The sequence below is a fragment of the Arvicanthis niloticus genome, chromosome 13, assembly GCF_011762505.2.
Source record: "Arvicanthis niloticus isolate mArvNil1 chromosome 13, mArvNil1.pat.X, whole genome shotgun sequence".
Taxonomy (NCBI): Eukaryota; Metazoa; Chordata; class Mammalia; order Rodentia; family Muridae; genus Arvicanthis; species Arvicanthis niloticus.
In genome coordinates, this window is record NC_047670.1 from 32,385,754 (window position 1) to 32,407,998 (window position 22,245).

Here is a 22,245-nt window from a genome sequence, read left to right on the forward strand (position 1 = left end):
GGACACGTCCTTTCTCTCCAGGTGGCAATGGTTCAGTTCACTGATGACCCCCGAACAGAATTCAAACTCGATGCTTACAAAACCAAAGAGACCCTTCTTGATGCGATTAGACATATTTCCTACAAAGGAGGAAATACTAAAACAGGTAAGACCCAAACAGATATTGACAAAACAATGCCCGGTGAAAGGTCCTGGTGATCATTAGGAATTGCGCTAGGTGTGGAATCCAGAGCCTTACACATACATCACAGTACCTTGCCCTTGCTTTGCAGCCTCAGCTCCCAAGACACATAATTTTCAGTTGTTTTCATTGATGTAACCACGCTGACACCACTCTTTTCAGCCCAAGAAAGCATGTGAAGGAGTGAAATGAAACTGTTGATTCTTTGTTTCAGGAAAAGCTATCAAGCATGTTCGAGATACCTTATTTGCTGGAGACTCAGGTACAAGGAGAGGCATCCCGAAGGTCATTGTGGTTATAACTGATGGGCGGTCGCAAGATGATGTCAACAAAATCTCCAGGGAGATGCAGGCAGATGGTAAGGTTCCCATATTTACACACCATCATGTCTACAGAGAACAATGCTGGCACTAAGCACACATTCCTATTTGCTTAACTAAATATCCCCTAGTGGATAATGCAGATTAAAAAAAAAAACACATACCTTGACAATTCTGTAATTAGATGTTTTTATTAGAGAAAAATCTATGATGTGTTATAGCAGAGTTTCCTGTCTGGGAACTGAACTATGAGTTACAATAATATCGAAAGGACCACTCTAAAAGGCTGTCTCCTAATCTGTAAAATAAGTGTTCTCACAGGATGGTTGTGAAGCTTCAGTTATATAATATATGTGTGATGATTTGTTTGAATTATGGACTTGACATAATCTAGAATCGCCTAGAGAGTCTTGTCTCAATGAAAGAATGTCTAGATTAGGTTGGCCCTTGGGCTTGCCTGTGAGGGGTTGGATTAATGGAGGTGGGATGTCCTATGCTGCTTCTGAGTGGCACTATTTCATGGGCTGAGCCCTGAAGTGAAAGAGAAAATGAGCCGAGCATCGCCATCTGTGCACCCATTACTCTCTCCCTGATGATGGATGTAATGGGACAAGTTCCCTCACCCTCTGGCTGCTGTGACTGCCTTGCTGTGATGGGCCTGAAACTGTGAGCGAATACAAATCCCTTCTCCCTAAATCACGTTGGTCAGGATATCTTGTTATAGGAGACAAACCAAGATGATATGCTTATATAAGATGATATAAGATGATATGCTTAGCAATGGCAGTTTAATGCTTAGCTGCCAGATTTTACACGGTGACCCAGTTTAGGTTGCTAGGCCTTAAGTCATACTTCTGGAGGGAAAATTTTTCTGTTGATTTAATATCTCATGCCATAGATGTCAGAATAAATATTAAAAAATATGCAACTGTAAATATGTTCCTCAAATGAGAACCATTTGGGCTCATGTACCACCAACTGGGGCTTATGTTTTTTGCTTTTTTTTTTTAATGGAAAATTTCTTCAGGAAATAATGGCATATTCCTCACATAATAAAATGTATACATTAAGAATTCTGATGAGCAGTAAAGTAGGAATTAGCCACTCCTACCGGGCTTCCAAAATGAGCACATTTTAATCATTTGGGCAGCAAGCATCTTGTATTGTATTCTGTGGCGTTTGAGTTCTTCAGGAGTCTGCTCTGTGTCTGTTGTAGGCTACAACATCTTTGCCATCGGTGTGGCCGATGCTGACTACTCTGAGTTGGTTCGGATCGGCAGCAAGCCCAGTTCACGTCACGTCTTCTTTGTGGATGACTTTGATGCCTTTAAGAAAATTGAAGATGAATTAATTACTTTTGTGTGTGAAACTGCATCAGCAAGTTAGTTCTTGAGAACTCATGGGTGTGGGTTAAAAATCTAAAATATCTAATACCGGTTAAATAAAGGGTCCCATCTAGAGCTGAGGAAGAGCTATAGACTCTCAGTGCTAGTTACCACACAGGTGTCAAGTCCTATGGCCTTTTAGCATATGAGGTAAACATTCTCTCTCCTCCCTTTAGGGAGGTTGATGATCAAGTTGACACTTTGTATTAAACACAGGAGTGAGAGGATGATTGAGGACAGCTTGGGACACTCAGTATCAGCCAAAATCATACAGGAAGACCCTGTCTTAGAAGCAAAGCAAAGCAAAGCAAAGCAAAGCAAAGCAAAGCAAAGCAAAGCAAAGCAAACCAAACCAAACCAAACCAAACCAAACCAAACCAACAAATGTAGGAAATAGTTTTCAAAGATGTCTTAACCAAAACATCTCTCAACATGTGCTTTCACCAAACAACCAATGATTTAATGGATCCCGGAGAGTGGTTGGAAGCCATGATCCTTTGGTCCTTTGGTCCTAAAAGGGGACATTAATAAGCACAGCCACATCATATTGTTGTTAACTCACAGGTCAGGCGTAGAAAGCTAGGGGAGGTTGTGTTAATTTCCCGTGCCCACAACAATGGGGCCATGCATTTGGAAGATACACAAACTATGGTTTTATATTGCTTGCTTTGTTTTTCAGCCTGCCCGATGGTGCACAAGGATGGTATTGATCTTGCAGGTATGCATTACCACAGGCTTTCCCTCTTATGTTTCTTTTATTGACAATAGATTTTTTCATTTTTATTGGTTATTTCATTTATTTACACTTCAAAAGTTATCCCCCTTCCCAGTTTCCCTTTCACAGTCCCCTATCCTCTCCTCCTTTCCTCTGCCTCTATGAGGGTGCTCCCCCACCCGCTCACACACTCCTGCCTCAGCGGCCTAGCATTCCCCTATCCTGGGTCATTGAGCCTCCACAGGACCAAGGGGTTCCCCTCCCAGTGATTCCAGATAAGGCAATCCTCTGTATGTATCCAGCTGGAGCCATGGATACCCCCTGTGTACTCTTTGGTTGTTGAAAATAGATTTTTATTCATATGATATATTCTCATTCTGGTTTCCCATTGCTAACTCCTCTAAGACCATCCCTCCTCCTCTCCCATCTGAAATCCACACCCTCTCTATTTCTCATTAGAAAACAAATAGGCATCTAAAAATGATGACAAAATGAAATAAGGGAACAAAACCAAACAAATCAGACAAATAGGACAAAATAGGACCAAACAAACACACAGGAAAAAAATGCCAAAAAAAAAAAAAAAAAAAAAAAAAAAAAAACACGCCCAAGAAATACATATAGATGGAGACACAAACACATTTGCACACACAAGAATCTCATAAAAACATAAAAAAAAAACCAGAAGCCATCAGCACATTTTAAATACAAATGTTGACTGATGCTTGTTTGAGGTCCATCTGCCTGTTTTTGTTTAAATATTTAGTAGGAAACTTTAAATTTTTAAAGGACCTGTTCGTTCTTTTCCCCTGTCTCACCACTGTAGGATTTAAGATGATGGAAATGTTTGGTTTGGTTGAAAAGGATTTTTCTGCAGTGGAAGGAGTATCTATGGAACCTGGTACCTTCAATTTGTTCCCGTGCTACCAAATCCATAAGGATGCCCTGGTTTCCCAGCCAACAAAGTAGGTTTGCGTTGCAAGATGCTAAAGTCAATCATTCATTTATTATATCTTAATATAAAAATTGATGTCAGTTTGTAATTTACTGTAATAGTTTGTGGTAAGATTTTCTATGATGTTTTTAGTACTTTGCTTAAAAATAGCCCTGGGGCTGAGACTTTGTCTCAGTCTTCAGTTAAGAGCACTAACTGCACTTCCAGAGGACCAGGGTTCAATTCCTAGCACCTACATAACAGATCACATCCATCTGTAACTCCACCTCCAGGGGATCTGCTGACTTCTTCTGGCCTCTCTGAGCATTAGGCATGTATGTGTTGCACAGAATGATATGCAAGCAAAACTCTTATACACCAAACATAAAATTTTTGAAAAACTAACATAAATCATCAGCCCCATCCTATAATCTTGGTGGAAGTTTAGCATGCTTTCATCTGAAAATACATAAAAGTAATTGATGCTGACATAGCAACACAGTGGACCATATATTATTCTAAATTTTGATGTATGCTAACTCTCGAGCCTCTAAACATCTCTGAAACCGTGAAGTGAAAACTCAGAGAAGCCAAAGATGTGAGGTAAAATCCATAGTTAAAGGCAGGGGATAATTCAGTGATGAATGCGCTTGTCCTATAAGCCCGACGAGCTGAGTGTAAATACAAAGAACCCATGAGAAAAAACAGATGCGATGGTGTTTGTCTGTAACTCAAGCACCCCTAGAGTGAATTGGGAGGAGGAAATGGGAGAATACTCCCAGAAGCTGGAGGGCCAGCCTAAAGCAGTGATCTTATGGGGATTGATGGCAATCTCTTTTTGTTTCTCAAAGCTTCTCTCTTTTTTTTTTTTTTATTGGGTATTATATTTACATTTCAGATTTTATCCCCTTACCCCACTTCCCCCCACCACCCAGAAACCTCCTATCCATCCCCCCTCCTCATGCTTCTATGAGGCTGTGCCCCCACCTACTCCCTGCCCCCACTCCCCCCTCCCCACCCTCACATCCCCCCAACTCTGTGTTCCGTCCTTCATGGGACCAAGAATCTCCTCTGCCACCTATGCCCGAAAAGGCCGTCGTCCTTCCCTACATATACAGCTGGAGCCATGGGTCCCTCCCTATGTGCTCCCAGGCTGGTGGTTTAGACCCTGGGGAGCTCTGGTTGATTGGTATTGTTGCTCTCCTCATGGGGTCACAAACCCTTTCTGCTCTCTAATGACAGTTACTTTATGGTCAGGGATGACTTTGTGTCAAGAACTGAGACAATGAGGCATTATTTTCATCCCACTGCCAGATATCTGCATCCAGAAGGATTGCCTTCTGACTATACAATGAGTTTCCTGTTCCGGATTCTTCCTGACACGCCACAGGAGCCGTTTGCTCTTTGGGAGATTTTAAATAAGAATTCTGAGCCGCTAGTTGGGATCATTTTGGACAGTAAGTATATTTATGTGTGTAGCCATTGCTGTATGCATGATAATGCATGTGGCATGTCATCTTGTCATTTCATGTTGCAACATAACTTATGTAATGTATAAGCAACAAGCAGTGAATTGTGAAATCATTGATTCATTCACCTATTAAGCTATTCTCCCAAGAAATGGACCCTGGGGGCTGGAGAGACGGCTCAGCTGTTAAGAGCATGTCTAGAGGTCTGGAGTTCAATTCCCAGCAACCACATGGTGGCTCACAACCAACTATAATGGGATCTGATGGCTTCTTCTGGTGTGTCTGATGACAGCTATAGTGTACTCATATACATAAAATAATTAGTTCTTAATTATTTATTTTAACTGTAAACAACAAAACAACAACAACAAAACAAGAAATTCTCCCTGAGTCCCTGCTTGTTGCCAGCATTAGGTACAAAGTGATTCTTAAGCTATGGGCTGCAGCCATCAGAAAACACATATTTCCAATGTGCTTAGAACTGAGACACTGCTCAATAGCAAAACTACAGTTATGAAGCAGCAACGAAAATAAATCTATGGCTGGGGGTTCTTAAGACCATGGGAAATACGTGGTTTCCGACGGTCACAACCCGCAGGTTCAGAACCTGCTCTCCGTGGATGAGAGTTAGCCAAGCATTTTCTACTAGAGAGTGAAGACCGTAGGCAGAGAAAAATTAGGGGGAGGGGCAGAGTATTTGGAGAGGTGGGTCCAAAAGTTCATTTATTGGACACTTACGATAAATTCATATGCCCATTGGATGGTCCACAGACTGCCGATTTGGCAGGGTCATGATTGATATAGGCAGGTCCAGCCCACTGTGGCCAGCACCTTGCCTAGGCAGGTGGTCCTGTACTTTATAAGAAAGGTAGATAACCATGAATCCGCTAACAAACCATCATCAGGCAACAGATCCCACAGCTTCTGCTGGTCTCTTTGGTTGTGTGTAATAGCAAACAGGTTTGGCGTTAGGTTCTTGTCCTGAGTTCAGTCGTAGACTTGTAACCTGTAAGCTTAAATAAGCCTTTTGCTCCCCTTGATTGCTTTTGGTCAGAGTGTTTCTTACAGACAATAGAAAGGAAATGAGAATACACCACTTAAAAGCAAAGTGAAATTAGACATCAGTGTAAGAAAACACTGTTGAGAAAAGGGCATTTTATTTATTTATTTATTTATTTATTTATTTATTTATATTAAATTATTTTATTTATTTACATTCCAAATGTTGCTCCCCTTCTTGGTCCCTCCTCCCAGAGTTCTTCACCCCATCCTCCCTTTGCCTCTGAGAAGGTGCTCCCCCACCCACCTACCCCCTCACATATCCTCCCCTCATCCCGTTTTTATTTTTAAGAATGGAATATTCCTTTTGTAAGACAAAGGACTGAACATTAAGAAGCTTTTGTTTGCCTGTTCATAATAAAGGAGACATCTGTGTGGTAACGCTTCATGTCCTGGGAAAGTTGGTGTCTGTGGTGGGCTACTAGGACAAAGTGCCTAGTTTTTCTTTCCTGATATTTATCAACAGTGTTCTCTCTCATTATCTTCTTTTACTCTAAGCATTGGTGGCATCTCTCTAGAGGTGGTGTGGATAAGAGGCTAGACAAAGAGATGTAAGGGAAGGGCGTGTGTAGGTTCCTGCTCTCCCCCTCAGCACATGTCATTAAGTCAGGTACGTTAGCCACCTGAGAGCCTGTAGCAAGCTGAGGACTGTTCAGCGTCTCAGCCCTCATCTTGTTTAAGGCATGGTTCCAAAAGAATGGATTCACTATTTTCTGTCAAGCTGAATCTTAGGAAAAAGTTACTCACCTTTTGAACATTTTTTTTTTGACCAGATGGTGGAAAAACTCTAACGTATTTCAACTATGACTATACTGGAGAATTTCAAACTGTCACTTTTGAAGGACCTGACATCAGGAAAATGTTCTATGGAAGCTTTCACAAGGTTAGTGAGGCTTCAGATAATGGAATTGTCAATTCTATTATCTGTCACTAAGAGGAGCAACAGAAACACACGTGTGTGTGTGTGTGTGTGTGTGTGTGTGTGTGTGTGTGTGTGTGTGTTGGGGGTTGGGGGTTGGGGGTTGGGGTGGTTGGTTGTCGTTTTGTTTTTTTGAGACTAGGTCTTTCTACATTGCTCTGACTGTCCTGGAACTCAGTTTGTAGACCAGGCTGGCTTCAAACTCACAGAGATCCATCATCCTCTGCTTCCTGAGTGTTGGGATTAAAGACATTTTCCACTATACTTGGCTCAGAAATGTATTTTTTTAAAACTTCATGGAACTTTGGATTTCAGAGTTTAACGGGAGTAAGAATTGTTTCCTTTAAGACTTGATAATAACACCCAAGATTTTGAGTTAGTAGTTCTGAGATGGGACACTGACCTGTGATTCCTAGGAGGCTCTCACTGGATGTATTGACAGATTTGACCCAGATTTTCCCTTTCAGGGGAGAGCACCACAGTGCTATTGGCTACATTACATAATAGAACACGTAGTGTGTAATAGAGTAAAGATGTCTGCTTGGGCTAGTGACATAGATTAGTGAGTACGTGCACTTAGCACCAGGTATTGAAGGCTTAATGATCTGAGTTTGATCTGGGGAACCCATGTGAAAGATGGAAGGAGAGAACTGATTCCACAAAGTTGTTCTCTGACCTCTACATATATTATTGAACATGTGTGCATGTGCATACACACACACACACACACACACACAGAGGGAGAGAGAGGGAGAGAGGGATAGAGAGAGGTAGGAAGGATTGCTGGTCTTCCTGGCCAATTGGAGCTTTCTGGTGTTTTTTTGTTTTTTTGGTTTGCTTTTTTTTGTATGTTTGTTTTTGGTATCTTTACTGCATATTGTTTGATTAAAAATAATTATATATGAAAATTTAACATTTTTCTTCTTGGATAAGATTACATACCTGTATGAAGAGAGAGAGAGAGAGAGAGAGAGAGAGAGAGAGAGAGAGAGAGAGAGTGTGTGTGTGCGTGTGTGCGTGTGTGTGCATTTACAACTGGAGGTTTACTAATTAAAAGTTCCATTAACATCTCTTTGAGTTTCACTAGAATCATGGGTGATTCTGCTTTCAGATGTGTAGCACAGCAGCCAGGGAAAACTGTAAGGATGATTCGAAACCTTTATAATGTCATTTGTGTCAAAAGAGGATTGCCATCAGAGCCTACAGCTTAGGCACGAGCTTATGTTCTCACTTCAAGGAACTCTTTATGTGTCCTAGGCAGTGTAAAGCTTTGTTTACCTTACCAGAACTTAAGGAGCCAGAAGTGTTAATGATTGCATAAACCTTTTAAAGTTTAAAAACTGTATAAAGAAATAATGTCTTCTAGTTTATGAGTTAGTAAAGCCAAACAAGAAACAAAAACAAACGGATGCAGCATACAACTCTTGATGGAAGATGTCAATGAAAGTTCAGTTCACACTGATCAGATTTGATTTGTTCAAAGCATTACTAGCAAGTAAATATCTTCATTCTTTATTGATTATTAGTTGGCTCTGTCTTTTACATTTTGGATATAAAATATAGTCCCAAAATGTTAGTAATTATGAAAGTGGAATAAGAACTTGTATGTGTATCCAAAAAAGCAAAATATTTTTGAAAATGTTTCAATGTCTTTTATAAAGCACGGTATTGTTTTAAACATGAGAAGAATTTCCACAGAACATACAGAAGTCAATTTCTACTCTTGTAAATGTCAGTGTTAACAAGAAGCAAGAAATGTGGTAGAATTTTCCTAGGAATGTTTAAGCAATGGTTAGCTTTTTTTTTTTTAGAGGAAAAATTCTAATGAATTGCACTGCTGACTGGAATTGCTTTTTTCCTGATGTAACGTAAACAAAACATTCAATAAAATTGGTAGAAATCTACCTGATTTTTTTCATCTTTTATACAACCATGGGACAGAACAAAGTTGAATATAACCAGGAAAATAAAACTATATTAATATAAAAGATGTTAAGTTACTGACAAAGTCAGCTCATGATTTGAGCATGGCGTTAGCTGGCTTAGTTTTTATTGCCTTGATTCACAGCATCCGATCCTCTTTGAGGAGTTGCCATGGTTACCTTTCTTTGTGAGTGAAATCATTATTGGAGTATAGATTTTCTTTCCTTTCACTAGTCTGCCACAAAAAAGTAGCAGTCATGAAGCAACACTAGTCACGATTCAAAATGTGTAGAAGGAGCATAGATTTCTATGTCAGCACTCAGTTAGAGTGTGGTTACCTGGTTTATTTACAATTAAAGCATGAAAAGATCTGGATTTTCCATATCCTTACAAAGAACCTGTGACCGATGGAACAGTGCTCTTCATGTTCTTAAGACTGTAGTTTGAGAAAATCACAGCAGACCGTAAGCCGGAGGGTTTCTCCCTTGTATTCATTGCCCCCCTTCCCCTCCCTTAAGAAAATGTCCTTCACTCTCAGGACCTCTTCCAACTGCAGAAAGATGGGGAAAATCTGGAAATGCAGTGGGGGAAGGGAACAAATTGTAACTAACTATAACAACACATATATAACATATTCATAATAACACACAATGCTTTGTGTGCTAACTTAAACATCAAGAAAGGTAAACTAAAATCTCTTATAAAAAGTGTCCCTTTTAAAGTATGTCAAAGTCAAATATCTAGAGGAATGATTCTTGAATGTTGAGCAGTCATGGAAAAGGTACATAGTGAAGTAGTTAGAGACAGAATTCTCTACCTTATCTGTACGTCTTAACAGTGAGCCAGACAGTTGCACAGATAAGTTTATAATGCTCCATGCATAGGATGTCCTAAAACATCTTTTATTTCATCTAGCTCCATGTCGTTGTCAGCAAGACTCTGGCCAAAGTGGTTGTTGACTGTAAGGAAGTTGGTCAGAAGGCAATAAATGCATCATCGAATATCACGTCGGATGGTGTGGAAGTACTAGGGAGAATGGTCAGATCAAGAGGACCAAATGGAAACTCGGCACCAGTAAGTAGACAAGGAAGTGGAACTGTGTGTCTGTTACAGGAAAAATTCCTTTAATATTTATTTAGTTGTTTTCTTTCTTTCTTTCTCTCTCTCTCTCTCTCTTTCTTTTTTTCTTTCCCTTTTCTTTTGATTTTTTCTTTTAATGTTTATTGTTCTCTGATGACAGAGTTAAATTTTTTTTTAATTCACTTCATTTCCTGCTCACTGCTCCCTCCTTGTCATCCCCTCCCACATCCCTTCCCTTTCCCTCCCCCTTCCCCTCTGAGTTGGTGGGGGCCCCTGGGAATTCCACCCTGTACATCAAGTCTTTGTCGGGCTAGGTACATCCTCTTCCACTGAGGCCAGACAAGGCAGTCCAGCTAGAAGAAAATATCTCACTGTTAAAGAGATGAATGGATGGGTAGATGGATGAATAAATGCATTAATGATAGACTGATTGATAAATAGATGACAGGGGATAGAAGACGGGTGATAGATGATTGACAGATAGATGACAGATGGTGACTCCTTAAGCAAATATGGATGTTCGAGGCAGTAGGTGTCTGTATATTATAAAGAGAATGCTTCAGGTACTAGGCTAGTTAATTATCTAAATGCATCTTGGGATTTGAATATTATAACATTCTGCACCTTATTTGTGACATAAGTGGTTTTTTAAAATTGAAATTCAAAATTTTACATGTATAAATTTATACAAGGAAATACAAATCCATACAAAGTTTTACAACATTATACCTAGAAAAGTGGCATATGCTTCTAATTTGGGTTAGATTTATATATTTTAAAACTATTTTGTGCTATCAATACCGTTTTACTCATGTAAATATTTTTCTAAAATAATTTTTACATCATTAAAATGGAACTGAAGTCTGGGAGAGTTTCAATTGGCATAGAATCACGTTCTTTCACTCTCTCCCCACAGAAAAGAATCCCAGTGGCTACAGAGTTTCATTTTAACAGGAGCAAGGTTCACAGCTCAGTAGCAGGGCTCACCAGTCAACCCAAAACTAGTAACATTTTAGTTTTAAAAAAGACTCTGACTATTCGAATCTATATTTCTCCTCTATGTAACACTAGAAATTGTGTTCAAGAGATTGTAAAAACACAGGCTTAGCAACTAAGGTTATGCTGCATCAACCAGTGCAAGGATGGATGGACCCATTGATGACAGAGAGGGCAATTCTAGGCCTAAATCACTTAGTACTGTCATGACTTTCTTAACTTTAGCATGGCGAATCTAACGTCTCTGACACTAATACTCAAAGATGAGCAGCTGTGTTACTGGACAAATAAAAAGTTTCACAACAATGATTTTTTTTTATCCCCCACTTCACCTTTAACAGACAACTAAATATTCATTTGCAACTTGATTATTAACAGCCACAGCTTTTTTTAAATTTATTCATATTTTCCCTCTCTAGACAATATAAATCTCCCAATAAAGAAACCATTGGTTTCTTTAAAAAAAATCATCACAATTTCTGACACATTTCTACAAGCAGAGCAAGTGCCCAAGAAACACTTGCTAGAGCGTAAATAAAAATGGACCATTTCTCTGAGCCTAGGACCTTGTGAATATCAGGCAAGAAGTTCTGACTGAGTTACATTCCTAACCTCCGACTATTTGATTTGCATAATTTATTTCCTTAAACAGTATTATCTTTAGTAGACTCCGTATACGGCATTGACATACAGGGCATTGAACACAATCTCTTAATATATCTCCTACTCTCCCCTATTTGTATTTTATAGTTACAACTTTATAACAATTATAGTGTGTTTTAAACCATATCAGGGGTAATAGTGTACTCCATATACATAACCCAGAAAATATAAAAAAATTATTTGTACACCTAAATGTGCCTGCATGTCTCAGGTATACTGATGGTAAGCTTTTGCTTTGGGACACAAAACCAATGCAGTTAAACAGAGGGTCCTTTGTGGCAACTTGCAGCCAGTAGGAGACAAAGGGGGAATTTACAGATGTCAGTAACTAAAGAGTTCTTTGTAAGTCTACTAGGAAAAAGGCCATAGCTTTTCTTCTAATCTAGAAGTCTATAAAGAACTCCTAAATAGATTTTTAGTCTTCCCACTTACTAAAGAATTTGCTTATGCTGAAATGGATAATATTAGGTTAGATCTTAAAAATGCTATGGAATAGTCAATCACTCCTTCTTTTGGGGGCGTTGCTTAATGATATCAATGCCATGTGAGAGAAGTTCTGGCCTTTGGATTCCAATTTCAAAAAGTATCCAGCTCAGTGTTGGTCTTCCTCTGTAACCAGCAGAAGGGCACGTGTAACGAGCCCACTTTAGATGATTTCATGAGGAATAATTGTAAGAGTAGCTCATACGTTGTCATCATCTGCCAAGTCTGACATCAATTCAAAATGTTGGAAGATTCTAAGGATTCCCTTTTAAAAGACAATGCATCCTTTCAAACCATAGTTGACTGAAGCAGAGAGGATTTAGGGTTATAACAACTACTGCATAGAAGCTGCTTACATTCTTAATAAAAACAACTCATGCTCAGAAATGCAAGATCCTGCAGACGGTGGCTGTCCCCAGAGAGACTAAGCTAATAAGCAGGCTTAACTTACCTGTCAAAACATATGCCTAAAGAGAAGTAACTGCCTCTCCTTTCCAGTCTTTCTGCTTTGTTACCTTTTTTTTTTTTTTTTTTTTTTTTTTTTTTTTTTTTTTTTTTTTTTGATGATTCTAGAAAAATCTTGAGCTTCTGGAATGGAACCATGTTTCTTAAAGTGCCTTTTCTACCTTTGGAATCTAACACTGAGGCAGTTATTCACTTGGCATTTCCGCAGCCTCCTGCTATTGAAATAAAAGAGAAATATGCCAAGAAATGAAATTATAGGAGCCATCTATAATTTTATTCACCGAGTAAAAGTTTTGGTGTAGAATTCATCAGTAGACTAGCTGATGACTCTTCAGTACCCAGTGTTAACCTTTCTTTCTATTGAAAGCAGGTTTCTCTTCATACCATATATTCTGATCACAGTTGCCCCATCCCAGCCTCCCCCGACACTCCCCCACTTCTCTACCTACCCATATCCTCACCCTTTCTTCCTCCTACACATTAAAACACAAACAAGTATTCAAAAATATCAAAAATAGAATAAGTAAAGACAAACAAACTAGGGTAAGACAAACCAAAAAACAAACAGAAAAAAAAAAAGAGCCAAATTCTCAAGAAACACATACAAGTGCATGCCTGCACACAAACATACATACCACACAGCACACACACACACAGGCACATGCACACGCATGCACACACACGTGCACATGCCCCCACACACAGACACACATGCAAGAGAGAGAGAAATTAAAATAAAATAAAATTATAAGTTATAAGCAAACCATCACTTGAACAAAGTGGCAGGCTACAGAATGTGAGATTTTTTTTACCAACTACACTTTCAATAGAGAGCTAATACCTGAAATATATAAAGAAGTAAAATAAAAAAAACTGATGTTAAGAAACAAGTGGTAAATTTTTAACTGAATTTTTCCATATGTTGCTTCTTTAAATTATAACAGTTGCTAACTCATATGCCTGCTCTGGTCTAGCAAATGTGTATCCCGTGAATTATCAATTTAATATTCTAAAACCATAGGAAGAGATGTTCATATTGTCTTCACTTTATTGATGCTAAAACTTAGCTTTGAATGAATGAGAGCTCCCATTTCAAAAAAAATGAAGATGTTGAGATGTGAACTCGGGCCTCCCCAGGACTGTCTGGCATTTGTTCCAGTGCTGTCTTCTGCTAGACCAGACTCTGATTCTGTCCACCTTAAGACAAGTCTGATCCAATGGCCATGTGCCTATCTCTTCTTTCACAGCTGCAAGGACTCACTATTTCACTTACAAGCTTGAAAATCACTGTGGTCAAATGTCAAAATAATTCAACGCATAATCATTTATTCTACCAATAGGCACAATCATTGTTACCTTTCATTTCCGAGTTTAATTGGAATGCTCATGGGTTCCCTAAAATTTAATAACTTAAAATCAAGCCATCGCTCAGAACTCTACCATGGCAAATGCCAAGTATTTCTTGCTTTGTTGATGAAGTCCAGGAGAAGTTGGACACCTGGTGAGAAATGGAAGGTGGCCTAGGTCTCTGTAACTCTCTCTCTATGGGATCTTCCTATATACAGAAAGCTTTTGATTTGTACAAGTACGTAAATGTACTTATAATATTGAAGAAAAGAGCTGGAAGAGAAAACAGTACTGAGTGGAAAGGGGAGCCAAGAGAACTTTGAAACTCCCATTCATAGTTCAAGTTTGAAACTCCCATTCAAAATGACTCAAGTGTCAAAAATATTTTAATCTTATTTTCTTGCTAACATTTGACCCCAAATGGCTTGCCTTTTGAGCTACACCCAGACAAAAATGTCCAGCAATGAAAAATGAGCTTTTGTAATTGGCCGAGGATTCTATCTAGAGAAATTACAAAGTGTAAATGTGGAAGGTTACACTTCCTTTCTTGCGTTTTAAAAATCTATGTCTTACATGTTTTGGTTAAGTAGAAGGAGGCTGTCTCTTGTATTAACTGCCTGAGCTATGCTTTCTTTTGAACTGTGTTGTTTTGTATTCCAAGGCACTCAAGTAGGAAATGCTTTGATATAACATCTTTATGTTATCTCCTGTGGAAGCTGTATAGTTATGTATGCCCTTGCTTTTGGCGTAAAAGACAGAAGCCTTTTTTTAATTTTTTTTTTTTTTTTTTTATTTTGCTGTTGCTGTTTTTCAATCCGTTTGCAGAAATGTGCCTTGGGAAAGAAGTCCTAGGGACAGCTAAGGAATCTAAGCTATCACAAATACCAAACAACTATGAATAAATTTTGTGTCCTCCAAGAAAAATCCGCTGATTCCCATCTAAGTTGTAAAAGAAAAGGCATCCCACATAGTAGCATTCTTCAAATGATAGTACTGGCTTCATCAAATATTTAGTGGATGTTTGATCCCTTCAGTAGATAAACTGAGCTCATATAAATCTTAATGACTCCACAGGGCAGAGGGCTAGACAAAAGTTTATATGTAGACATTATGCAGCAATAGGTGACTGAGTGTTGAGTGTTTACTGGAGAAACTTCAAGAAGACTTGCTGCATACTAGAGGTGGTGAAGGACTTTTGCTTTAAGTGAATCTTTCCATTAGTAGAATATTTTAACATGAAGGTTTTATACAGGAATGCTAAATTTCCTAATGGATGAATGATTTCCAGACACAGCTGACTCTAGCTGATGTTATCCATAATGGAACCCATTGAATAAATGTTCTCAAGTGCAATAACGTCAAATCAGGCTGGGCTATGTTCATTTTAAACCTTAACTCAAAGATGCATTCATCACTAAATAAACCACATGGGGTTAGACCACATGTTGGTTGGGCTGTTCAAATCTCGATGGAATTGAACTGTCATGATGGTCTTCAGTTACTCAGGCTGAACTTTTTCAGGTCCTAGAGACCTGAACTGCAGAATGGATGTAACTGTCACTGTGCTAAATGGTGATGATCTGAGAAAAGTGATAGACACAAAGTACTTAGAATAGTAGCCAGCACAGAGCAGATTTTCCAAACATTGGTCAAAGTCTGTTGTAGTGCACTTTTGGAAAGGCTTTCGTTTTTAAGGTTTTTAAAGTTGGTCATTATTTTGTTGTATGGCTTGCCTGTTTTGGCTCATATCTCTAATCTTAGTGGCCTGGATGTTAAATTATCCAAGGGTGGTAGTGGTCAGGTATGTGCTCTGGGGACATTTTTAGCAAATAACACATTGGTATGATAATTTCAAGAAAGCAAGATATTTTGAATAATGAGCCTATCTTCAAAATTCAAGGTTTTTCTGTTCATTGGTTAAATATTCCAAAAATGCACAAGTTGTTCTTGAGCCTGAGAACAGAAAGCCTGCTTTCATTTTCTTACTCTTAGAAAAATGGCTCTTTAGTGGTACTCCTGGAACTTCTGGTAGTCCTGTTTCAATAGAGCTAGTTATGTGAGCACTGCCGTTTCACCCCGAGGGCTCTGGGCCAAGGATGAGTAGCAGCCTTCTTTGGACGACATATTTATGGTCCTTATTGAAAGCATTACTTGCTGGAGGAAAGTTGTAGATTAAAATGAAAACACTATCATCTTCCAAGTTCTTTTATTGATGCCATACCTCAACATTTCAAAATGATGTAGAAAGAAATAAGTAGAAATAATTAGATCTTGTTAGTGTTAGCCCCCATTAGTGTTATAAAGATATTTCTGTATGTTTTACCTGTGTCTTGAGTTATTACCAACATATGTGAACGCAATAAGGCTAAGTATTTACCGTGTGGCAAATTGCTTAAATAAAAATACACAAAGTCCATGTACCTATGGTAGTCATTATGAATCTCTTCCAGCACCTCATTGAGAACAGTGTTTATTTATGAGTCTCCCGGGTGCTGTATGTTTTTCTAACACAGGATTATTTTGTTTTCTGTTTTCACTATTGTCTCAGAAAAGGCTATACAATATCTTGCTTACAGTGAAAACGATCGCACAGAGAAGTGAACTAAGCTGATTCCTTAGACTTTCTACATGTTTAGTATGTGTTAGCTACTATGCTAAATGACTCGGAGATGAGCAGTTCCCCTGACCTTGAAGAATTGAAGGGCATGATAATACAGATAACTGAGTAGTAGGTGAGACGAGATCTATGAAGGGCATCTAATGTGCTTTCTGACTATGGGGCATTTGAGAGGAGCTGTAAAGGGGCTTCCAAGGAAGACTTGGCCCACAGAACTAAGGTTATTGTAGGTGTATCTGAGAAGGGGAAGAAATGATGGGAAGGGAATTTAGACAGCAGGTGGAGCAACTGTAGACAGAATGCTAGATCACTCCCTGTTTCAGGAACAAAATTAGTTTGCATTTATTTCTAAATTTATTTACTGGCATATTATGTTATAAATATATTGGTATCTTATCTCTGATGAAAGAATTATAATCATGAACACACTTTAACTGTATCGTCCTTATTGAATGATCATTATCTTTCTCAATCAGTTCCAGTTACAAATGTTTGATATCGTTTGCTCTACATCGTGGGCCAGCAAAGACAGATGCTGCGAACTTCCCGGCCTGGTAAGAATTCTTTCACCTCTATCGAACAGTAAAATCTATCTTTTCTTTGCAAACGAGAGCTAGTTTCTCAATACTCATACCGCATCAATTCCTTTTGTGATAATAATTAAAGTCAGGAAGGTTTAGTAAAGAGACAGTGTAGAGGAAACCAATGAGACCATCACGTACAATCTCATGTGATTGGAACTGTGTACCATGGATGCTATTGATACGTACTCTAGGTGCTTCCAAGCTTCCTGCTTAACAAAGCCTCACAGGCCAAAGGAAATACTTGGAGGTCACATTTACCCCTTTGCTTTTCCTAATAACTCAGTAGCCATAGTAGACACTGAAAGGAGAAGATAGTAGTTTTGTTTGAGAAGCATATGCCTATTGAGTGTGGCAGTGTTGCGCTATCAGGCTATGCCTGTTCCTCACTTCCTTTTACACACTAATTTGCCCCCATGGTCTTGCTTTTCATCATAACAACTACTGAAACCTAGGTTTGCAAAGATAAATTTGTCAAAATATGCTCTTGACACTGTAGAGTGGTTTTGTTTGTATGTTTATTCTGTAAGAAGGGTGTCATGTCATTCACACTGAACTCTAACTGTATAGCCCAGTGTCCTATTTAGCTTTGATTGTCAATTTGTCACAGCCTAGTTCACCTGAGGGAGGAATCATTTACTCTAGGTTAGGCTGTGCGCATATTTATGGGGAACTGTCTCGACTATTAATTGTGGGATAACACAGCCCACTCTAGGCAGTACTATCCCCATGCAGCCAGGCCTTAATTTTACAAGAAAGTTAGCTAAGCAGGAGCCCGTGAATGAGCCAATGGGCCGAGTTCTTGCATGGCTTCTGAGTCAAGTTCCTGCTCTGACTTCTAAGTCAGCTGAAACAGACCCTTTCCTCCCCTACATTGGTTTTTCCAGAGTGTTTTTATGACAGCAGCAGAGATGAACCTAGAACAAGAATGACCTTGAACTTTGACCCTCCTGCCTCTACCTCCCAAGTCCCAGGATTACAAGGTAGCATCACTATGCCCAAAATGAAGCTCTGAATTATCTTGAGCTAGTTATTCCCATGAAGTTCAGTAGATGCCAAGTGCTGCTGTATTTTCATTGAATTTTTAAAAACAGTATCAATACAAACTTAATAGATTGCCTTGGAATTTCATGCCATGTGGATTTGGAACTGTAGTCATAATGTATATGACACCACCATCAAACTAAGCATTTCCCATTATTTCCTCATAAAGTTGTATCTATATGACTATGTACAGACACAAAAGGAGATTCATAACTCCTAGAATCCTCATAGAAAGCAAGCTGGAAGAGGGGGATCTGTTGTGAATGGATGTTGGCACGCCTTAATAATTAAACCCATATAATGAGCATAGTCAAGTCTTTATTAACTTAGAGGTCTTGATTTTAGAACCAGATTAAAACATTTACTGCAGGCAGTAAATTCCTGAGAGCCTTTTGAGGAAGCAAGTAACTCATTTATTCTTCATCCAAATAAATTTCTAAACTAGGCATGAATTAAGCAAGAGATCTTGGTGTTGCACTTCAGGTTAGATAGGTTGAGAAATGCAAGAGGAAACAGAATATCTTGCCGTGCATCTAGCAAAAATGTCGTCACCAATTCTAGAACGGCTCTCTCATTAATTTTCTCCTTGCTTTATTCACTAAAGGCTTATAAATTATGTCCCACGAAGACAGATCATCAACAGTAGCAAACCCACTGCTGGGTCTTGAAACAGAATGCCTGGTGCCAAATTCATCTGGGCAATCATTTGGAATACTTAAATTTATGTTTTAATTCAGCTGACCAAGTATTAGAACAGATGAGATATGTCAGCAGGAGATGAGGAGGGAAATCTTTTCTTATTGCCCACCACCTAAAGAAAAGTCCATGAAAGGAGTATAGGTCATTTGTTTAACCATTTTGAGGGTTTTGTTTTGAATATTTCAGAGACTCACTTACTTTCATCTTGGTAATCTGTTGTCTGGCCCTGTTCTCTCTAACCTCACTATCCTGTGAGGTCTTACATAATGATCTTATCTACTCAAGAGGACTAAAGGCCTCGGTGAAGTCCTATAGTTTCTTACCTCAGTGCTGAGGTCGTTTTGGCCTCTGCTCCAGATGGGCTATTTAACAATCGCACAGGGCTGTTGCCAGGCGCTCTGTTTCGTTCTGCATTCAGGAAACTCCCTTGGATTTAATCAGCCTAACGTTACCAATCATTTTCAAACATCTCATGTCAGTAAATATCACAAGAGAAGAGAAAAAACAGCCCTACCCTAACACTTCGGGTCCATTGTGTTTTCTTGGTTTCAGCTACAGAAGCTGTCTGAATCATCACAGAACATAGATGCGCTTAAGCTGTTTTAATTCTTTGTTTTAAGCCATATACAGTAGTTTTGACTGAGCCTTTCAACAAGTTTTCTTTTATCCCTTAAAACAGAAAGACAGTGTAGCACAAGGAACGTGTTTAGGGCCTTTAGTTCAAAGACCATTGCTGTTCTAGATGAATTAAATAGAAACCAAAAATATTCTCCACTCTCTCCTGACTTGTTTCTTTACTTGGATTTCTAAGCTAGTTTCAGCAAATCCCTCTAAAGCTGTGATAATTGACATTCCATTTGCAGCCATGCTGTCTCCTTCAGAAGAGATCTTGTATTTGGGAACCTTATAGCATAATGTTCACCTAAAATCTTAAAATGTCCCCTAAAGTATTTTAAAGCAAATTACATTGACTGTTTTGTTAACAATTATGTTTTTTTTTCTCCTACTCAGCGGGATGAAGAGTCCTGCCCAGACCTTCCACGATCCTGCTCTTGCTCAGAAACCAATGAAGTGGCTCTAGGACCAGCTGGCCCCCCAGTAAGTCTTGCTAGCTCAGCCTTGAATGTTCTTCAAGAGCATTGACACCATTCCTCTTGGGTCTAACATGTGCTGCCTACTGAACTTAAAGGCCTGTCACACACTTATTCCTAAGTAACTTCGACACATCTACAAGATGATCTTCCTACCATGCCGTCCACCTCCCGTTGCTTTATGTACAAAATCCTCCCTTTAAGCCACTGTGGTTAATCTTCAGTATGAGTTCCCGTCATTGGGCCTCTGCTCACACCCGAAAGACTGGCATATCCTCCTGCTGCCCACTCCATGTGAGATGTTGTATGTGTTCTCTTGATGCTATTGATTTATTTTCAGGTAGACCTGCATGCCCCATGGAAATTAAAGACACAGGGAGAGCATTAGCTCAGTTTCAATGATCTTCAGTCCTTTTGCCCAACTGAAGGACAACTATCTGGTGTTTCATGGCCTGTGCTAACTCCATACATCTCCCAATTTATCATAGAGCATGTTTTTGGTTTTGTTTTTTTTTTTTTTTTTTTTGCTGTACAGCTTTCAGTAAGGGCAAAACCTAAGTAAACTGAACAACATCATCTATACTATATTATTTTTAAGGTGATATAGTATTTTTAACACTGTTTTTTGATTTATTGCAATTCTATATTTGCTTTTACAAATATTTATTTAAATGCACGGTTCAATTAAAATATTCAGAGGATGCACACATATGTATTTAGCTGTGCTTTTACAAACATGAACAAAATACATAAAGAATACATTCACATATTTAATTTGTAGTACACAGACATGTCTGATAAAGAAAACTAAAAACACTGCAGTTATTACATCAATATGTCAGAACATCCTGGGAAGAAATGCAAATGGTTGTAGTTTCAAAAGCACTAAATTATTTTTATTTCTGTGTAAATAAATGGAGTTGAATTGTGGCTCTTTCATTGACTTTTTATGAAGTTTTGGTATAAAACACATAATTCTACACCAATTGAGTATTCTATTCTTTTTATATGTGAACAAAACTAGCATTATATCAGCTTTAAATAAACAAGTTCTGTAAGTATTTTTGAGGCTTAAAAGGACCTGAATCAGAGATTTTCGGAGGCTCTGAAGTGATCTACAGGAAGGGCCAGAACTGGGTGGGGAGGTTCCAGTCAAAGATCGTGATGAACATTTACTAGTACACAATGTGTGGGCTTCATATAAAATAGCAATGACCTAATCCCATATTATGAAGAAAGATGAAGAAAATATGCTGTTTGGAGATTTGTCTTCGAGCTAATACTTAACATCTGTTTGCCAGGGTGGTCCAGGACTCCGAGGACCAAAAGGCCAGCAAGGTGAACAGGGTCCGAAGGTAAAATGCTCTCTCTTTGTCTCTAGTAGGCATAACGTTAGAGTTAAACGTCACTTTATTTACTCTTGTGACTTACAGCGTCTTAAGTGTTTGCAACACTCATGTCAAACAATTTTTACTTATAGCGAAGGTGTGTTTTTTTTTTTAAACCAAAACAAGTATTTGATAACTCAGTCAAATGAAAGACATTTGGGACAGACAAGAATGCTGGTGTTCTGTGTGGCTAAGTCTGCAAGGTGACTCTCTCAGGTACATGCTCCTCTTTGTTCCCCTGTAACAGAAATATGTCTTAAGTAGAATCATGCAGTTACAATTCAACCTCAGTCCTTTCCAGGGAATTTCCTACAGCTTAGATTTCTTCTCCTGTGCACTATATATAACCACACGCCTGGCTTTGCCTTCTATTCTCAGTACCCAGTGCCCCCAAGTCTAATGCTTCAGGTCATGCACTGCAGAGGCATCGGCCAGCCCAAATGACCAGGCTATGCCAACCCACATCAAAACACATATTTTTCTCCTTTGCACAAAGGCATCCTAAAGACTGGCAGAAGCCCAGTTACTAATTGAGTTCAGGCCTCATCCCCTTCCTTCCTTTTGGGTCCTGGAAAATTTTTAACTAATCTCCTATCTCCAGTGCCTTGCCTTTCTGATTGATTCTACACATCTGCTTTCAGATTAATTTCCTGAGAGTCTATGCTGTATTTATGCTTGTTTCAATTGTACAGTCGTGAACCATAGTTTAGCTATTGCTGGCATGATATTCATGGCCCTTCCTTTCATAAAGATTCCCTTTTTGTGTATGGGTGTTTTGAATGTATGTCTGTACACCACTTGTGTGTGCAGTGCCCATGAAGGAGGTCCTCTGGAAGAGCAGTCAGTGCTCTTAACCCCCAAGCCATCTCTCCAGCCTTCAAGCTTC

General features: G+C 38.9%; 1 protein-coding gene across 3 annotated transcripts in view; it reads left to right on the forward strand.

Moving 5' to 3' along the window:
* Positions 1-22,245, forward strand: part of Col14a1 (collagen type XIV alpha 1 chain) — a 207,977-nt gene that overhangs the window by 133,818 nt on the left and 51,914 nt on the right. For all 3 annotated transcript variants that reach the window (XM_034516485.2, XM_034516486.2, XM_034516484.2), the window contains exons 27-37: positions 22-145; positions 396-539; positions 1,718-1,882; positions 2,566-2,604; positions 3,428-3,566; positions 4,850-4,992; positions 6,837-6,946; positions 9,821-9,979; positions 17,033-17,110; positions 19,892-19,978; positions 21,273-21,326. In XM_034516485.2, the coding sequence (XP_034372376.1) occupies positions 22-145; positions 396-539; positions 1,718-1,882; positions 2,566-2,604; positions 3,428-3,566; positions 4,850-4,992; positions 6,837-6,946; positions 9,821-9,979; positions 17,033-17,110; positions 19,892-19,978; positions 21,273-21,326 (1,242 nt within the window). The remainder of the gene's footprint in view (positions 1-21; positions 146-395; positions 540-1,717; positions 1,883-2,565; positions 2,605-3,427; positions 3,567-4,849; positions 4,993-6,836; positions 6,947-9,820; positions 9,980-17,032; positions 17,111-19,891; positions 19,979-21,272; positions 21,327-22,245) is intronic.